The sequence below is a fragment of the Mustelus asterias genome, chromosome 12 (assembly GCF_964213995.1).
Source record: "Mustelus asterias chromosome 12, sMusAst1.hap1.1, whole genome shotgun sequence".
NCBI lineage: Eukaryota > Metazoa > Chordata > Chondrichthyes > Carcharhiniformes > Triakidae > Mustelus > Mustelus asterias.
This window is the reverse complement of record NC_135812.1, coordinates 73437116-73455871: the sequence shown is the minus strand read 5'-3', so window position 1 is coordinate 73455871 and position 18756 is coordinate 73437116. Positions and strand designations below refer to the sequence as shown.

Below are 18756 nucleotides of genomic sequence, written 5' to 3'. Positions count from 1 at the left end.
TCTTGCCAATAAGTTGGGGGGGATGTTTGAATAAATACTAGCTCAGGTCAACACAAGACTTTCCACACCTTTGAAATTCATCCCACAGTCAACTCATGTGCCTTGCAACATGAATGCAATTTCTCTCAACCCTGCTAAGTTTATATAAGAGGCTCAAGTAACTTTTGTATTGGCATGTGCAATAATCACTGTGACAGGCATAGCTTCCGCAGTGGCTAAATGGAGCTCTCTGAATCAGTGCCACTTTTGAGCCTCTGTTGAATTTTGTCAGGGGGCAGTCTTCAATGATGTGAGTCATTGATTGAAGTGCATCACAGCTGCAGTCCAGATTCCTTGCAAGTCCCCACTTGCGCCGATTTTCTGTACAAAGGCCTTTGCCAGTGCAGAAACAGTTGAGGGCTGCCCAATGTTGGTTGGCAGGTTGAAGCCCAGTGGGCAGTCAGTGTGATCTGTGATGAGGAAGTGGTTTGTAATGTTGGCCTGTTAGTTCAATTCCTGCTGCTATTGTGCCTCTGCTTTTGTTTTCCTTGGCATGGTGGTCTTAGGCATACAGGCTGGCATGACTGGAGGCAAGCACCAGGTGAAGTTGGTACAGTTCTTATGCAGCAAACTTGGGTTGATGTAAACTTTCTTGGTACAATCCTCCTCCTTATGTGATGGGGTGGGATGTTGCTCAGGCCTCGGAGCTGGGGGAATTGAGTTGATTGGAGGGTACCAGAGATGATATGCATTGCAGTGTTTAGATGGGTATACAAAGAACAACACAGTACAGGAACAGGCCCTTCGGCCCTCCAAGCCTGCGCCGCTCATGTGCCCAACTAGACCATTTGTTTGTATCCCTCTATTCCCAGTCTGTTCATGTGGCTATCTAGATAAGTCTTAAATGATCCCAGCGTGTCCACCTCAATCACCTTGCTTGAGAGTGCATTCCAGGCCCCCACCACCCTCTGTGTAAAATACGTTCCCCTGACATCTGTGTTGAACCTTGCCCCCCTCACCTTGAACCTGTGACCCCTTGTGTTCGTCACCTCCAACCTGGGAAAAAGCTTCCCACTGTTCACCCTATCTATGCCCATCATTATTTTATACACCTCTATTAGATCGCCCCTCATCCTCCGTCTTTCCAGGGAGAACATCCCCAGTTTACCCAGTCTCTCCTCATAGCTCAGACCCTCCATACCAGGCAACATCCTGGTAAACCTTTTCTGCACTCTCTCCAAAGCCTCCACGTCCTTCTGGTAGTGTGGCGACCAGAACTGGACGCAGTATTCCAAATGTGGCCTAACCAATGTTCTGTACAGCCGCAACATCATATGCCAACTTTTATATTCTATGCCCCGTCCAATAAAGGCAAGCATGCCATATGCCTTCTTCACCACCCTCTCCACCTGTGCTGCCACCTTTAAGGATCTGTGGACTTGTACACCCAGGTCTCTCTGTCCTGATGGTTCTGCCATTTATTGTATAGCTCCCCCTTACATTAGATCTACCGAAATGCATCACTTCGCATTTATCTGGATTAAATTCCATCTGCCATTTTTCCGCCCAATGTTCCAGCCTATATCCTGCTGTATTCTCTGACAATGTTCATCACTATCCACAACTCCAGCAATCTACATGTCGTCCGCAAACTTACTGATCACACCAGCTACATCTTCCTCCAAATCATTTATATATATCACAAACAGCAGAGGTCCCAGTACAGAGCCCTGCGGAACTCCACTAGTCACAGACCTCCAACCGGAAAAAGACTCCTCCACTGCTACCCTCTGTCTTCTATGGCTAAACACAGTAAGAAGTTTAACAACACCAGGTTAAAGTCCAACAGGTTTATTTGGTAGCAAAAGCCACACAAGCTTTCGGAGCTCTAAGCCCCTTCTTCAGGTGAGTGGGAATTCTGTTCACAAACAGAGCTTATAAAGACACAGACTCAATTTACATGAATAATGGTTGGAATGCGAATACTTACAACTAATCAAGTCTTTAAGCAACAAAACAATGTGAGTGGAGAGAGCATCAAGACAGGCTAAAAAGCTGTGTATTGTCTCCAGACAAGACAGCCAGTGAAACTCTGCAGGTCCACGCAACTGTGGGAGTTACAAATAGTGTGACATGAACCCAATATCCCGGTTGAGGCCGTCCTCGTGTGTGCGGAACTTGGCTATCAGTTTCTGCTCAGCGACTCTGCGCTGTCGTGTGTCGCGAAGGCCGCCTTGGAGAACGCTTACCCGAATATGCGACAACGGATGAATGAACACCACTCGACAATCACCAGGCAAGACTGTTCTCTTCCTGTTGGGGAGCACTTCAGCGGTCACGGGCATTCGGCCTCTGATATTCGGGTAAGCGTTCTTCAAGGCGGCCTTCGCGACACACGACAGCGCAGAGTCGCTGAGCAGAAACTGATAGCCAAGTTCCGCACACACGAGGACGGCCTCAACCGGGATATTGGGTTCATGTCACACTATTTGTAACTCCCACAGTTGCGTGGACCTGCAGAGTTTCACTGGCTGTCTTGTCTGGAGACAATACACATCTTTTTAGCCTGTCTTGATGCTCTCTCCACTCACATTGTTTTGTTTCTTAAAGACTTGATTAGTTGTAAGTATTCGCATTCCAACCATTATTCATGTAAATTGAGTCTGTGTCTTTATAAGCTCTGTTTGTGAACAGAATTCCCACTCACCTGAAGAAGGGGCTTAGAGCTCCGAAAGCTTGTGTGGCTTTTGCTACCAAATAAACCTGTTGGACTTTAACCTGGTGTTGTTAAACTTCTTACTGTGTTTACCCCAGTCCAACGCCGGTATCTCCACATCATGACTTCTATGGCTAAGCCAGTTCTCCACCCATCTAGCTAGCTCACCTTTTATCCCGTGAGATTTAACCTTTTGCACCAGCCTGCCATGAGGGACCTTGTCAAACATTTTACTAAAATCCATATAGACGACATCCACGGCCCTTCCCTCGTCAATCGTTTTTGTCACCTCCTCAAAAAACTCAACCAAATTTGTGAGGCATTACCTCCCTCGTACAAAACCATGCTGTCTATCGCTAATGAGATTATTCAGTTCTAAATGCACATATATCCTATCTCTAAGAATCTTCTCCAACAATTTCCCTACCACGGACGTCAAGCTCACCAGCCTATAATTACCCGGGTTATCCTTGCTACCCTTCTTAAATAACGGGACCACATTTGCTATCCTCCAATCCTCTGGGACCTCACTTGTGATGTGGAGATGCCAGCGTTGGACTGGGGTAAGCACAGTAAGAAGTCTCACAACACCAGGTTAAAGTCCAACAGGTTTATTTGGTAGCAAATACCATAAGCTTTCGGAGCACTGCCCCTTCGTCAGATGGAGTGGATATCTGTTCTCCAACAGTGCACAGAGACACAGAAATCAAGTTACAGAATACTAATTAGAATGCAAATCTCTACAGCCAGCCAGGTCTTAAAGGTACAGATAATGTGGGTGGAGGGAACATTAAACACAGGTTAAAGAGATGTGTATTGTCACAATACACATCTCTTTAACCTGTGTTTAATGTTCCCTCCACCCACATTATCTGTACCTTTAAGACCTGGCTGGCTGTAGAGATTTGCATTCTAATTAGTATTCTGTAACTTGATTTCTGTGTCTCTGTGCACTGTTGGAGAACAGATATCCACTCCATCTGACGAAGGGGCAGCGCTCCGAAAGCTTATGGTATTTGCTACCAAATAAACATGTTGGACTTTAACCTGGTGTTGTGAGACTTCTTACTGACCTCACTTGTGTCCAGTGAAGAGACAAAGATTTCTGTTAGAGGCCCAGCAATTTCATCTCGTCTCCCTGAGGAGTCTAGGATAGATGCCATCCGGCCCTGGGGATTTGTCTGTCTTAATGTTTCCTAAAAAAACCTAACACTTCCTCCCTTGTAATTGAGATATCTACAAGACTGGTATGGCATGAGTTGTAACATATTGATGCACAGTACTCTGCAGCCAAGGAGATGATGGCAAGACCTGAGGTTCTTAAGATTTGAGCATCTGTACCCCATAAAGAGCCAGCATGTTTGCTGAGAAGTTTGTTTCACGCTTTGATTTTTGCTGCTTTCTTGCTCAGATGTTTTTTGTATGTCAGTGTTATGTCAGTGTTTGGTCAAGGGTAACACCAAGATAAATGGGATGTTGCCACTCAAGGAGATGTTGAGTTACTTCCTGGCACTGCCATTGTGGAGGTGAAATATACTTGTGGGTGTACAAGGCCAGCTTTGTTTGTTTTGTTTATTGCTGCCTCCAGTTCAGAGAATGTCTGTGTGAGAGACAGACACCTCAAAGTGAGTAACTGCACTTATGAATAAACACAACAACAAAAATATTGCTGAGATGAAATTATGCAGTACAGAAAACAGAAAAATCACAGGTTAAATTAGTCTCATCTTCTGATGCATATGGGTGTAGTTTGTGAGAGCATTTTCAGGCATTACAAAACTAACATGTATAGTTCATTCAATGTTAAACATGTTGATCTCAATTTCACGGTAGTTGAAGCTAACAGCACTTGCATTAAAACAGGGTAGATCAGACACCATGTACTGGCATCTACATGTATGTAGTTACCACACAAACATCAAAACTGCTGTCAGAAATACCCTGCTCCATCGGAAGGTGCGCTGTTGGAGGCCTCACTTATAGATTTGGAACTGAATGAAATGGTATGAACTTAATGCACTTGTCCATTAGTTATGACTAAAAAGGTTGGGGTTGGTGAATTCAGGAGCGAGTGAATTTTCAACATCACGATGAATAATAATTCTTGAACAGCCTTTCCAGCCCTGAAAAATTAATTTTGCATATATGGAGTCTCACTCCCTCAGAAGAAAATTTGTGTTGGGAGATTCCATTTTTTCATACTCTTTCTGTCTCTCTCTCTCTCCCTTAATCCCATCTGTGTTTTACAAGCTTTATTTTGCTTTATGTACTTAATTCAAATCTAACTTATATTTCCTTCTTTATACTATCATGGCTCAAATGATGCGAGTGTCAGTAAAGATTTTTCAACTTGGTTGGTTTAAGAGACATGCTGTTCCTTTGTCTGCTCATAGATGCAGAGTACAGGGGAGTGTGCAGGATCAGATGCCAGATTAGTGCAAGTCTCTGTTCTGGAGTCGAAGAAAATTTGAAGGTAGCCATTAATGAAGTGAGTGTTGTTCCTTCGCCACTGGCTGCAAAATCCAAAATATTAAATCACAGAATCCCTACAGCGCAGAAGAGGCCATTCAACCCATCGATTGTGCTCTGACTCTCTGACAGCGTATTTTATCCAGGCCCTCTTCCCCACCCTATCCCTGTAATCCCATTTATCATGGCTAATCCATCTAACCTACACATCTTGGGACACTAAAGAACAATTTAGCATGGCCAATCCACCTAACCTGCACATCTTTGAGCTGTGGGAGGAAACCCCCACAGACATGGTGAAAACGGGCAAACTCCACACAGACAGTCACCCAAGGCCGGAATTGAACCCCAATCTCCGATCTGTGAGGCAACAGTGCTAACCACTGTGTAACCTTGCCGCCCCAAAGGTTTAATTTGTTTCTTTCTTTTTCTTCCAGCTCTCTTTTGGTGTCCCTCCCGTCCCCATGAGGGCAGACTTTGGCTTTGGCCACCTTTTAAACAAGGCAGATCAAATTATGGAGAAACAGAGAGCTATTAATCATCTTGCAAATTATCCTCTCAATCTGACAAAGTGCCTTCCCCAATAATCCCTTTTGGGGAACTACAAGGACTGAACCAAGTTCAGCATGGCAGCTGGGGGTACTAAAATTCAATTAACTTTCTGGAATTGAAAGTTAGTCTCAGTATTGTTGACCATGAAACAATCATTGCTTTTTATTAAAACCCATCTGATTCATTCATGTCCTTTCTGGAAGGAAAGCTGCTATCCTTACCTGATCTGATCTATGTGCGACTCCAGGACCACAGCAATGCAATTGACTCTGAACTGTTCTCTGAAATGGCTGAACAATCCACTCAGTTCAAGAGCAATTAAGAATGGGCATCAAATGCCAGCCTTACCAATGATGGCCACAGCCCACATACTCAGTGTTGCCTACCAGGGTGCTGATATAAACTGTTTTTAAAGATAACTTTTTCATTTCCTCTGTTGGACTTTTGCCAATATCAGATATCAAATTTCTGGACTCCAAATATCTTGTTGCAGTACAGATTCATCACTTGATAAATTAAATTGCCTTTAACAGATGCAATTTAATATTGTTTACATACACAAAATGCAGTTGTTGGCATCCTTTTACTACCAAGCTAACAGAATAAGGTGCAGTTAGTTCTTTACATGTATCAGATGTCATCTAATACCCATAACCTTTAGTAATGGCTGCTCGTTTGTTCCCAGGTTCATAATGGATTCCTTTATATAAATGAAATATGAAGCATTAACATAAGGTTCCTGATGCTCTGATTACACATAGTATGTAACTCCACCTTTTTAAAGTCCATAATCAGTTAGGAGATGAAAAGGAATTGGAGCAAATAACTAAGAGTTAAACGTTTCAAAGATTGTTTCAAATAAAAGTCCATTATGCAGCTTTTGGTCAGCCATGAGTGTGATTCCTACAAAAACCTGTCAAAACGTTTAACAATTTCTAAACAGAATTTCTCCGACAGAAAAAGCTGAAAATTCTCAGCAGGTCAGGCAGTATCTGTGGAGAGACACAGGGTTAATGTTTCAAGTCGGCAACCTTTCATTAAACTTGTTCTGATGAAAGCTCATCAATCTGAAATATTAACTCTTGTTTCTCTCTTCACTGATGCTGCCTGGCCTGCTGAATATTCCCAGCATTTTCTGTTATCATTTCAGATTTCCAGCACCTGCAGTACTTTGCTTTTGCACTTGTGTTTGTTCGACAGGGCGTGAACATGTCTGAGGATATACCTATCCCACTCAAATCCAGGATGGTGAGGCGTACATCGAAGGTTAAGTGGGTGGAGAGGTTTGGGGGGTAGTTTCGGGGCAGGGAGGCGCCAAGTCTGTATTGTTGGAATTCAACCAGCTAAAACCACAAATGTCGATAATACAGAACAATAATAAAACGAAAGAAAGACTTGCATTTATGTCGTGGTTTTTTATGACTGCCAGGTGCCTCAAAGCAATTACAGTCAATTAATTACTTTTGAAATGCCATTACTGTTGTAAAACATCATACACATCCACCAATTTTTTCACACAATAAACTCCCACAAACAGCGACGTGATTACGCCCACACAATCTATTTTTGTGATGTTGATTGAGGAATAAATATTGACCAGACGCGGGGACAACTTCCCTACTGCAAGATAATGCCACAGGATCCATTACATCCATCACACCAGACAGGTTTGGTGCAATATCCCAACTGAAAGATGACATGTCCAACAGTACAGCACACCATCAGTATTACCCTGGAGTGTCAGTCTTGATCATAGAAATCATAGAAACCCTACAGTGCAGAAGGAGGCCATTCGGCCCATCGAGTCTGCACCGACCACAATCCCACCCAGGCCCTACCCCCACATATTTACCCGCTAATCCCACTAACCTATGCATCTCAGAACTCTAAGGGGCAATTTTTAACCTGGCCAATCAACCTAACCTGCACATCTTTGATGTTTGTGCCCAGGTCCTTGAGTGGGACTCGAACCCAGAACTTTGCGATTCAAAGCCATATTTACAGCAATAATCTTCCCCTTGTTTGGCCAGCTCGTGCTCTGAGGTTTAAATCTTTGCTAAATGGGCAGGAAATGGCAGGGTATCTTTCTTGAGCAGAACAATAAGTAGCACATCACACCAGGAAACGTATGAGTTCATGGCCACTATTCTCTTGACCACAGCATTGGTCATACAATATGTCTATTAAATAATAGTCCTACCATATATAGGTACATAACTTCAGTGGCAGTTGTTTGCTGCAACCCTGTCACAGAAGGCACCAAATGCTGGACACATGAGCATGTGTTCTCAAACGCAGCCTTCAGGTAATACCTTCAGCAACTGTTATTCCAAGCCTCAGCCTTTCCACATCAACAGTACAAGTCTTAGGTGGACTGCACTGAAGACACCATTGGAGAGCCTGCTATTCTGTTCCATTGAGCCTCTGTTCGAATATGGAGCAATGGAGCACCACCTTTCCTTCCAGCTCACTAATTTTAAGATGTCAAGGCTCATGATCATTTTCCTCCTTAGTTATCTGCTGGTGAATCTCTTCAAGTTCTTCAAGTGAGATGTCCTCTAATTGTGTACAAGTTAAAAATTAAGGCATTTTCATTTTGTGTTCGGTGCAAAACACCATTAACTATTGGTTAAGCAAACAGCAGAGAATAGACAGATTAGAGTGCTGGTTTTGAAACAAATTATAAAAATGACTTGAAAAACAAAAAGTCTCATCATGAAACTGGCCTTTTCCATTAACATTCCTTGAGCACGGGAAATTAATTACTATGCTGTAATTGAAGTGGCCAGTAACAGATGGGTAGTTCATTAAATGTCAAACTTAGAATTGCTTTGTTCATTTGTTACAATAATTTTGCCTACACAACTGATCTGCAGAAAAGGCACTGGAGAACAAGTGAGTTGTTTGGTTGCCACAACTGACCTTGAAAAGATGTATTTCATCCCATAAATGCAGCTCCAATAGCAATTAAATTGTTTTAATGGATGCTTTTAGTTAATTATTATAAATGGTTAAAAAACAGAAGCACCATTTGTTAGTGCCATAATGAGTGAAAGTTACAAAACAATCTCTTCCCATGTCATGGAAATGAATCAAATGGCATTCTTTCATTCAAGCCACGGCAGCGAATAAAAACATCAAATTATTTTTTTAAATAATTAATTAATTGCACTCAACAGGTATAAAGACCACAGTAAGTGAAACCCTTTTAAATGACATTACTGTTACGGAAAACAAATATTCCTTATATCCAGATGTTGTGTTCAAAGCAAACACTATGGAACGCAAAAGAAAATAATTGGTACCTGGACAAATATTAAGTTTAAACGAACATTTTCTGTCCCAAGATACTTAATTTGATTCGAGCCAAAGAAATAAAATTCACTGCTGAACAGATCATTTTCCTCTCAGTTTATGAGTCCTAATATAGAAATTTAATTTATTTGAAAGCATATTAAAATGAACAATATAACCAGGCTACTAATTATCTCTCCCAAGCTGACAACCTACTCTGGGCTTTTATATGGGGCATTAAACCGAGGTTGCGTCCGCACTCTCAGGCAGGTGAAAAAAAGGATGTCACGGCAGAAAGAGTCCTCCTGCTTCTGATATTGACTTGGAAAGTATTTATCCCTCCACTAACAAATCACAATCAGATTATTTTGTCATGTACCTCACTGTTGTTCGTGGAGCCTTGCTGAGTGGAAATTGATGCAATATTTCTGTACATTACGCAGTGACTACATTTTTAAAAAAAACGTCACTTGCTTTAAAACTGTTTTGGGGACATCGTAGGTTACAAACAGCTATATACTGTAAATTCAAGTCCTTTCCTTTTAAGATGTTGACAATTTGATTTCTCCCCCCTCTTCCTCATTGTGCTAGTGTAAGCCACATGATGCCAGAGACTAAAGAAAGTGCCTAATTCCTAAGCACAGTGCACCATGTTGCAAAATTCACAGATAAATCCTAGAAGAGAGAAATAGCAACTTTTCATTAACCACATTCATAAGCAAATCGTTGGCTTGAATCACTTTGCGGCATTCTGAGGATTAGGTAAGTGCTACAGGTGCAAATTATTTTGTTTGTTTTCTGCTAAGAACTTTATTAGCTGTGTTGGCTTTCTCAGTCAGCCATGGTGTAAAACACCTTCGTCTTCCAGTCACATTACTTAGAGCTACAAAGAAAAATTCAATGGCGACAGCAAGGCACCATCTTCTCTGGAGGAAACGCTGAAAAGACAGTCTGAATAAAGAAAGAGTATTGGCCAATCTCTGAAACAGTGGAAAGACTGACAGCTTCATCCAAAGTCTTTCTTCTAGCACATTCCCAAGCATTAGATACGCTACGCACAACAGACTGGGATGATGCAGTGTATTTCATCACCATATTCCTGCTTATCATCAATATTTACGCAGTTTCAGAATACGAGAGTAACAGATGTTTTCATTTTTGTTTCGACAACAATTATGAATTTTAAAATTGAGGCAAGGGCACACAAACCTCTGATCTCTACATTTGTGGTTATGCTAAGACATCAAAATTCTTAATACAGTGGCAACACCTCATTTAGCTTAGATTTCTCTGTAATTTGACCCAGTCTTTAATGATATATGCCATATAATGAAAGACTTGTGCAGTCATAAAAGCATACACCGCAACAGTTAATGGCTCAACTAGTTCTTGTTCATACAGAAAGTGCTCCAAAATGCACCCAAGGAAAGCTACAAAAACACACAAATCAAAACAGATAGGAAAACTGTATTCTCTAAAAACTGGGTGGAACAAAAGAGACAGAAGGGAAAGCCTCATTTGACTTGTTTCAGTCACAGTTTACCCCAAAATACAGCTGGCATCTTTCAAACTAAAAATACATTTGGTGATATGACAATTTCGGCAAAGATTGAAATATTCAATCAAATCTTCTCACTAAACCTTTGTGTAATTATTGCAGTGCTAAATTACATTTGTTATTGATAATAAGAATCATTCTCGTACAAGTTCAAAATGAAGTCTCTGACTTTTCTACCCCACCCATTTCAAATTTCTCCTGGGAACAGTTTCAGTCATTGACAGAAACCTTCAGAGTGCCGAAGCCAAACAGACAACCTTTACCATGCCAGCTTAGACAGTGGGAGGTTGTTGGATAAAATTGAGTTCTTTATGGACAACAGGCTTTTAATTTTGATTTTTTGCTGCAAGGATCATCATTATGTTTTCAACATTGCATTATTTTGATTTTTAAAAATATTTGAGTTTTTTAAATTATTTGCACATATTTTGGGGAGATGAGGTGGGGTAGAGGAGCACACTACAGGTCTGGCTTTAAATGTACTAAAACAAACAGCCAATTTTTATCTACTAAGTCAATGGAAATAAAACCATCAAGTGGCATATTTACATAGTTCAGCAGAATACAAACTGGGAAACTAGAGCACATGAAAATTAGGTTTACAACGACAGATTTTTAAAAGAAATCACAAGGAATGTGTGTGTCCCTGGGAGGTAACAAGTGAAACTGAAGTTTATAATAGGAGCCTGTCTGGATATACCGCTTTTGGCTAAAAGTAGTAGCAGGTCTAACCTAGGCTGACACCTCAATACAATGCGCTGCACTGCTGCATGTGTCATCTTTCAGATGAAGGGTGAAAATAAAACAGTCTGGCTGTGGAGATGGGCAAAGATGACACAACAAAAAGAGGCAAGGGTTCTCTGTGCGCTGGCCAGCATTTCTCCTTTTAACCAAAAAAACCCCACAACAGGCCGTCTATCATTTGTCTGATCTTACTTTGTGCAAATTAATTGCCAACGTAAAACATTAACTACAACGCAAAATGTATTTCATTGAAAATGAAATGTGTTAGGATGCTTCGAAGATGTAACAAGGATCTATAAAACAAGGCATGCTGGGAAGATCAGAGGTTGACCAAGCCACATCTCTTATTTTCCTGCCAGCCAAAGTTGCTGGTCATGGCACATCTACCCGAGAACAGCTTTCTCCTCAAATTCCAGATCAGCTGGAAAGCAGAGCTTTACCATTTCTTGCCTGTAGCTAATATGCAATGTCAGACAGCACTGCCAATCATTTTGAAGATGAAGTCATGTTGTCTTTTATATTCCCAAGTTATTGCAAACATGTGGCCCTGCTGCCCTATGGGAAAGATTCTCTGGAATGCCAAAGAAGGCAACTCCTCTCACCTTTACCTCAAGCAGAATAATGCGCACTTCACCAACCAAGACATCAAAAGGGCACGGATGGGCGTATCAATCGTTTCCCAAACTCACTATCATGATTCCACATTGGGATTTCACGCTCTCAATTTTTTCTTGATATGTCTGTTCCCTGCACTCTCGACTGAATCTTGAAAAAGGCTGACAATGGCTTCAAGTATTTTCTGAACCTTAAAATCTGTAAGAAATGTTTTTGCCTACATGGCCAATTAAAATTTCACTGACCCAATTTTCTAAGCACCCCATGATGCTAACTTTCTGTACAAAGCTAAAGCTGCACTGATAACTACTGAATTAAGCTGACCCAAGAAAAAAAACACATGAGGTCAGTACACTATTCTCCTGGCCAGATTTGTACTGAAATTTGGTCACTCTCGACAGAACTTTCCCGTCGTCTGAAAATGTACCAGATGGTTATATCTAGGAAGGCTAGAACAAATGATGTGTTTGTAGTGAGTGTTTTGAGCCTCCTGAAGAGATCTCACACCTCAGGGCTTTATTGCACTTGTTAATTCTACGAAGTGTGCAGCATACTGCCAGTTTTGTGTTGCAAAGTGTCTAAAATCAGATTGTACTGATGAAAAAGTGGCATTATAAATGTAATCTCAAGAGACTGAAATCAATGTTCACCATAGAACTAGACATAAATCCAAATCAAGCAGTACCTGTGAGTTTTATTTTAGACAGTCTCGCATAGATCCCTGGGAGATCCGATAACTGCACTTTCGCCTCTTTCCACTGCTTTGCCTCCCTGAAGTCTTGGGAAGTAATTTTATCCTTAGCTGCCCCAGCCATTGCTGTCTTCTCTGTTGTGTTGTCTTCATTTTCTTGAAGACTGGACGGATGTGGCATAATTGCAGGAATTTGTTGTACTGATCGGAGGACAGTTTCATCGTTGATCAGAGGTTGTTTCCCTTGAAAAGATGATGCTGATGGTTCAGCTTTGGGTTTTGCATGCTGGTACAATCCTTTATTAACTTTGGTTACGTACTGCAAGAGAAAGGAATAATAAAGTGAGTCTTAATTTGGACAGAAATACATTTGCGTTTTAGGCATTTATATTGGAATAAGAATAAGTAAATTAAATTTATAGTGGATTACTTTTAAGTGCTGGTTGACTTTTCAAATTGAAAACGTATTCTACTCAATCTAAAATGGTGTTGTATTCAGCTTTCAATGGTTGCAACTTGATCCCAAATTACATAGAATTTAAGTTACTCTTAGCAATTTACTTTTAAATAAAGCAACATGTAAAATGCTGAGGATACATATTGGGGGCTACATTCAACGCTATAATTATACACCCAATGGACTCGTTTTATGTTTCATTTTGAAACAAAGACTATTATTTTTAACACAACAGTGTCACATCTACTACATGTCAAGGGCTGCTTGAACCTTCTAGGAAACTAAAACTGAAGAGAATTACAGGGATTCAAAGTGGCCAATTTTACTGGCTGCACACAAATATTGAGCCTATTACAGCAAATATCAGCCTAATGCATCTGGTGGAACAGGAGAAAATTTCACAGAAAATCTTGACTTAATTTGTGCTTTTTGGGGAAACAATTTTTCCTTTAAAAGAAGCATCCGCTCAATTAAAATGCATTTTTATCCATACTATTCTCTTATTTCTGAAACTTGAATACAAATCTCTACAGCATTTTGTGACTAGTATCACATACACACTTGAATACGCCAACCAAAGGTCGGGAGAGAATTGAAACACTTGCACCCTTTCCTTTATCGCCTGTAATCACTGTCTGTTGAAAAGAAAGTGTGCGTGTTTCTTCACCTCACTGAGTGTGCCTGGCCAATTTAAATAATAGCAGCAAGCTGTGGTGGGTTAAATAAATAGGGTTATTTATTCACATATTCACCCCAAAAATCTAAATGTTACGTCACATGGGGAGGTGATGGCCTCATGGTATTGTCGCTAGACTATTAATCCAGAAACTCAGTTAATACTCTGAGGACCTAGGTTCAAATCCCGCCACGGCAGATGGTGGAATTTGAATTCAATAAAATATATCTGGAATTAAGAATCAACTGATGACCCTGAAACCATTATTGTTGATTGTCAGAATAACCCATCTGGTTCACCAATGTCCTTGAGAGAAGGAAATCTGCCGTCCTTCCCTGGTCTGGCCTACATGTGACTCCAGAGTGGTTAACTCTCACCTGCCCACCTAAATGCAGGCCAGCCAGTGATGCCCATGCCCCATGAATGAATTAAAAAAACTCTCATACATTCCAGCAAGATACAGTTCAAGAGAATAGTACACTTTTACCAACTACAACCAAAGGAACACATCTGAAGAAAATCTTTGTGGGCCTGTTAAAAAATGGTGTTTCCCTCCTGAAGGTAATGCTATGACCTTAGTTGGTGTTACTTCTGGACAAGAAGATCTCAGAATGGAACCCTGACTCGGAAGACCATAATGTTTTACTTGAAGAAAACACGAAGGAAAGAGTCACTGGACTGCTTATTAGTTTTTAATAACAAGAAATAACATTTTAGCCAGAATTCTCCGCCCTTGCCCACAGCTGGGATTCTCCAGACCCGCTGTAGTGAATGCAGGTTTGACTGAATGCCAAACTCTGTTCTTGCTGGCAGTGGTAGTGGGGCATGCAAGACCAGAGACATCCAGCCTTAAAGATTAACAGTTTGATTATAATAGAAAACTCATTAACTCCCTCTTAGCTTCACAAATGCATAGTTTTCAGAGATAACACCCCACTCTGAAACCAAATGGCCTTTGTCACTCAACCGATCTTACGTGGATTTCTTCACAAAATCCCCACAGAGGATTGTCACATTGAGTGTTTCCAAACTCCATTCCCAAAAAGATGCATTTTAAAATCTTCTTTCGAACAATACTTTTTATCAGTTATTTTCATCAAGCATCCACTCCAGGTTTTCCAACTATCTTGTCAAACAATGCTTTCACTCCACTGTTTTAACATGGAATCCAGCTCCAGGTTTACCAACTACCCCAAACAAAACTTCCAGTCCACTTTTTAAACAAGGAATCCAGCTCTAGGTTTTCCATCATTCCTTTCAGGTTTCCTTTGCCTTAAATGCTTTCACACAAACTATGAAATCCAGTCACCAATTTCCACAATTACTTCAAATGATCTCTCACAATTGTAGTTAAGATCTCACAAGCCTTAGAACGACTTCAGATAGCTTTCTAGCATTGTAAGAGCCAACTTCTTTTCAGCTTTATCTGTGGCTTTACTGAACAGTAACCTGATGTCGCTCCAGTTTCCTCTGTTCCTTTACTTCAGGCTTCTTAGAAACTTTGCTTAATTTCTCTAGTTTCCTTAACTAGCTGTTCTTTAAGTTTCTGACACGGCTTTTCTTAAATATTACTATGGTATTAACTATGGTATAGCTTTTCTTCCAGCAAAGTTGAGAGAGATGTTCCCTCTCTTGCTTCCAGTAACCAATTGCTTGAATTCAGTTAAAATAAAACTGAAAAAAAAACTTCCCACCCTCAAGGTGTCTAAGCACTGGTTACTAAGCAATGGCTTTTTATTTCTCCCACCTTGTTTACTTCTCACGCCATAACATTCTCTCAGTACAATTGAAGCATAGTTTGAACTGACCAAATGCCCACACATACAAACACCTTTGTCTAACATGAATCTAACTAGAGTTCCACTCTTCTTGCACAGACCCACTAAATTAAACCCACTTAAATTAATAACTTATTTCCATTAATCAACATTACAAATTAAAATACCTTAAAACTATCTGTTTCCCTGACAGTGGATTCAAATGGCCAACTGTATACAAGAGTTGTTGCAGGATTCCCTTGAAGAGATAAATGTTCTGCAGGTCACAACATTAGGCTCTTGTAGTTTTCTATCAGGAGATCAAGTTTCTTTCAATGTGGGCTTAGATTAGCAATCAGACTGGGAGACCTTTTAGTTGGAACAGTCTCCAGGTTTAAAAAGGTGTGGGTCTGCTGCCTTTTCTGTTGACGTCTTGCAGCTGGGTGGTGTGTGGACTGACTGACTTCTCTCTGGTTCTTGGAGCAATAAAGGACTTGGTATCATTAGTGAAGTTTTAGTCACATGATGGCAAGTTTCTGCACCTTCCAGTGTCCACATAATTGATTGCAGCCAGGGTGCTTGAAGTACAATGGTGGTATGGTTGGTAATCCATCAACATACCAGCTATGATTAACTAGAAGACCTCATTTGATATTGCATTCTCAGGGCTGCAATATGTCTGTCAGTCATTGTTTGTTAGATTTCTTCCATTGAACTGTTCAGGATGGTCCTTTAGCACCTGAGAAACCCATTTACATTTGATAACTTTCCAGAGGCAGTTTCAGACATGAGTTAATCCTTTGTCTGTGCCAAGTTGCAAAAGTCACCTGGCCCTTGACAGTCAACTTAACAATCTCGTTAGTGTCCATTTCCAAACAGTTCCAGAAAATTAATCAGAATAAGCCATGCCTTCACTGGTCCTGACATAAGATACAATTTAAAATTAGTTGACTTTTTGGCAAGGTCATCAAATCACTCCATTAACTGCACAGTGGTGAGATTTAATAAAGAATTGTACACCAAAAAATCAGGTCATCTTCCCCTGCTGATTCTAAACTCCTTGAAACAGAATAATTACAAGAACATTTCAATGTCTAACAACCGAATCACAAAAAGGAAGGAGAGTAAAAGAAAACAATGCAAAACATATGGTTTGAAAAGCTGTCTATTATCAAGATCAATGAGAGATTTTGGAAAGCATATAAATGATCCAACTTGTATTGTCACTAAACCACCCAGTTTGCACCACAATTGATACATCCTTGCAGCAAATGATTACAACCTTGAGGATGTTGCTAAAAAGCTGATGAGCGGAATCACAAATTCAGACATACCAAAGACTGGTGAATTCCAGCAAGCTTATATTTGCACCCAACTCAAATCAGATGCTACGTTGCAGACATTGAAGTGTACCCCAAAAAGGAAATGTATATGCAAACTTGTGTGGTAGGTAATTGGGTGTGGCAAACTTAGAGCCACTTTTAACCAAATTTGCTTTACAAAATCCTGAGTCTACAGTTAAATCTGTTGAAATATTTTTTTTTTAGATCTTTTGGCTATCAAACTGACATCAGCACTAAAAAACATAATGATGAAAGCAAATTACTGTGGATGCTGGAATCTGAGACAAAAACAGAAAAGGCTGGAAAAACTCAGCAGGCTTGACAGCATCTGTGGACAAAAGGAACAGTGCTCCAAAAGCTTGTGATTTCAAATAAACCTGTTGGACTTTAACCTGGTGTTGGGAGACTTCTTACTGTGCCCACCCCAGTCCAACACCAGCATCTCCACCTCATAGCATCTGTTGAGAGAGAATAGAGCTAACGCTTCAAGTCTGGATGACCCTTCATCAGAACTGGCTAAGAAGCAGCGAAGAAATCCAATGATACTCCTTCATTTTCATGAAATCTCAAGTCAGGTAACAGTATATGGCACGTACAGAGTAAAACTCCCTCTACTGTGCCCCATCAGTTAACAGCAATTCCTTTCTCTAACACTCTCCACCGTACCAGTAGGATTTTTTCTACTTTCTACACAAGTAATTCTTCTTGACCTTTTTCAGCAAGATTGCCAATTTAGTGCCAATCAGTGTTGAATTAGAGACAATTTTGTCCACTACGAACCTGATTACAAATACCTACTCATTCCATGTAGAGTCTTTTCATCTGGCCAGCAAGAAACATTTTCCACATCTTTCTATGTTGGATTTAAACCCAAGGTTTAGGAATCAAAAATACCAAATGGAAACTTACTGAGACATCTTTCCCTCAACAAATCTACATTTCAATAGTGCAAGTACTGAAGAAACTGAGCAACAATGGACTGTGGATTAATGCATTTCAGATCAAAGTACGGAACTGGAAAATTAATTCACACTCTTCATCATTTAAGTTTCATATTCCACAATTATCCTTCCCCATAATGCTCAGTAAACAGTCAATTCAAATTTCACATGTAAACTGGAGCACTCTCATTGGCAAAAGCAAATTTATGCAACCCGTACACTTCTGCTAATTGTCATCTATTTAGCTTTGTGCTAGCATTGAATTGATTCTATATGCAGAAGCAAATTGCATACAGATTTGCAAATTACAATTAATAAAAATGTGAAACAAAGCATTAACTTTCTTGGCAAACTGGCTATGTGCTTATTACAATTGGGCTACACTCAAAGTATCTTTTCCATATTTCCTTTCATAAAATATCACTTGGCCAACAAAACCAAGACTGAAATTATATGATAGAATTATTTAGCCACTTGTGTGAACAAGGCACACAAAGTAATGCCCAAGCATTTAACAGAAAGTAACAGAAAACAATGGGCTATTCAAGTGCTCAGAACTGCAGCTTCAAAACCAGTAACTTATCTGCAATACTAGATGAGACAATGATATTGTAAATACAGAAACAAAAGCAGAAAATGCTGGAGGAACTCAGCAGGTCTGACAGCATCTGTGGAGAGAGAATAGAGCCAATGTTTTGAGTCTGGATGACCCTTTTGGTCATCCAGACTCAATGTTGGCTCTATTCACTCTCCACAGATGCTGTCAAACCTGCTGAATTTCTCCAGCATTTTCTGTTTTTGTTTCAGATTCCAGCATCCGTAGTATTTTGCCTTTATGTTAGTTGCAAAAACAGAAGACTGGTGATTTGCCATGCAAGTTACCAATGAAAAGTTACCCATTATCAATCCCTTGCAGTCTGCAATGGCATTTCGAGAAGGACTGTCCCAAAAGATTATTCATATA

General features: G+C 40.4%; 1 protein-coding gene across 1 annotated transcript in view; it reads right to left on the bottom strand.

The window, feature by feature from the left end:
* Positions 1 to 18756, bottom strand: part of cox10 (cytochrome c oxidase assembly factor heme A:farnesyltransferase COX10) — a 136367-nt gene that overhangs the window by 93098 nt on the left and 24513 nt on the right. The window contains exon 3 of the mRNA XM_078225432.1: positions 12613 to 12937. Within this exon, the coding sequence (XP_078081558.1) occupies positions 12613 to 12937 (325 nt within the window). The remainder of the gene's footprint in view (positions 1 to 12612; positions 12938 to 18756) is intronic.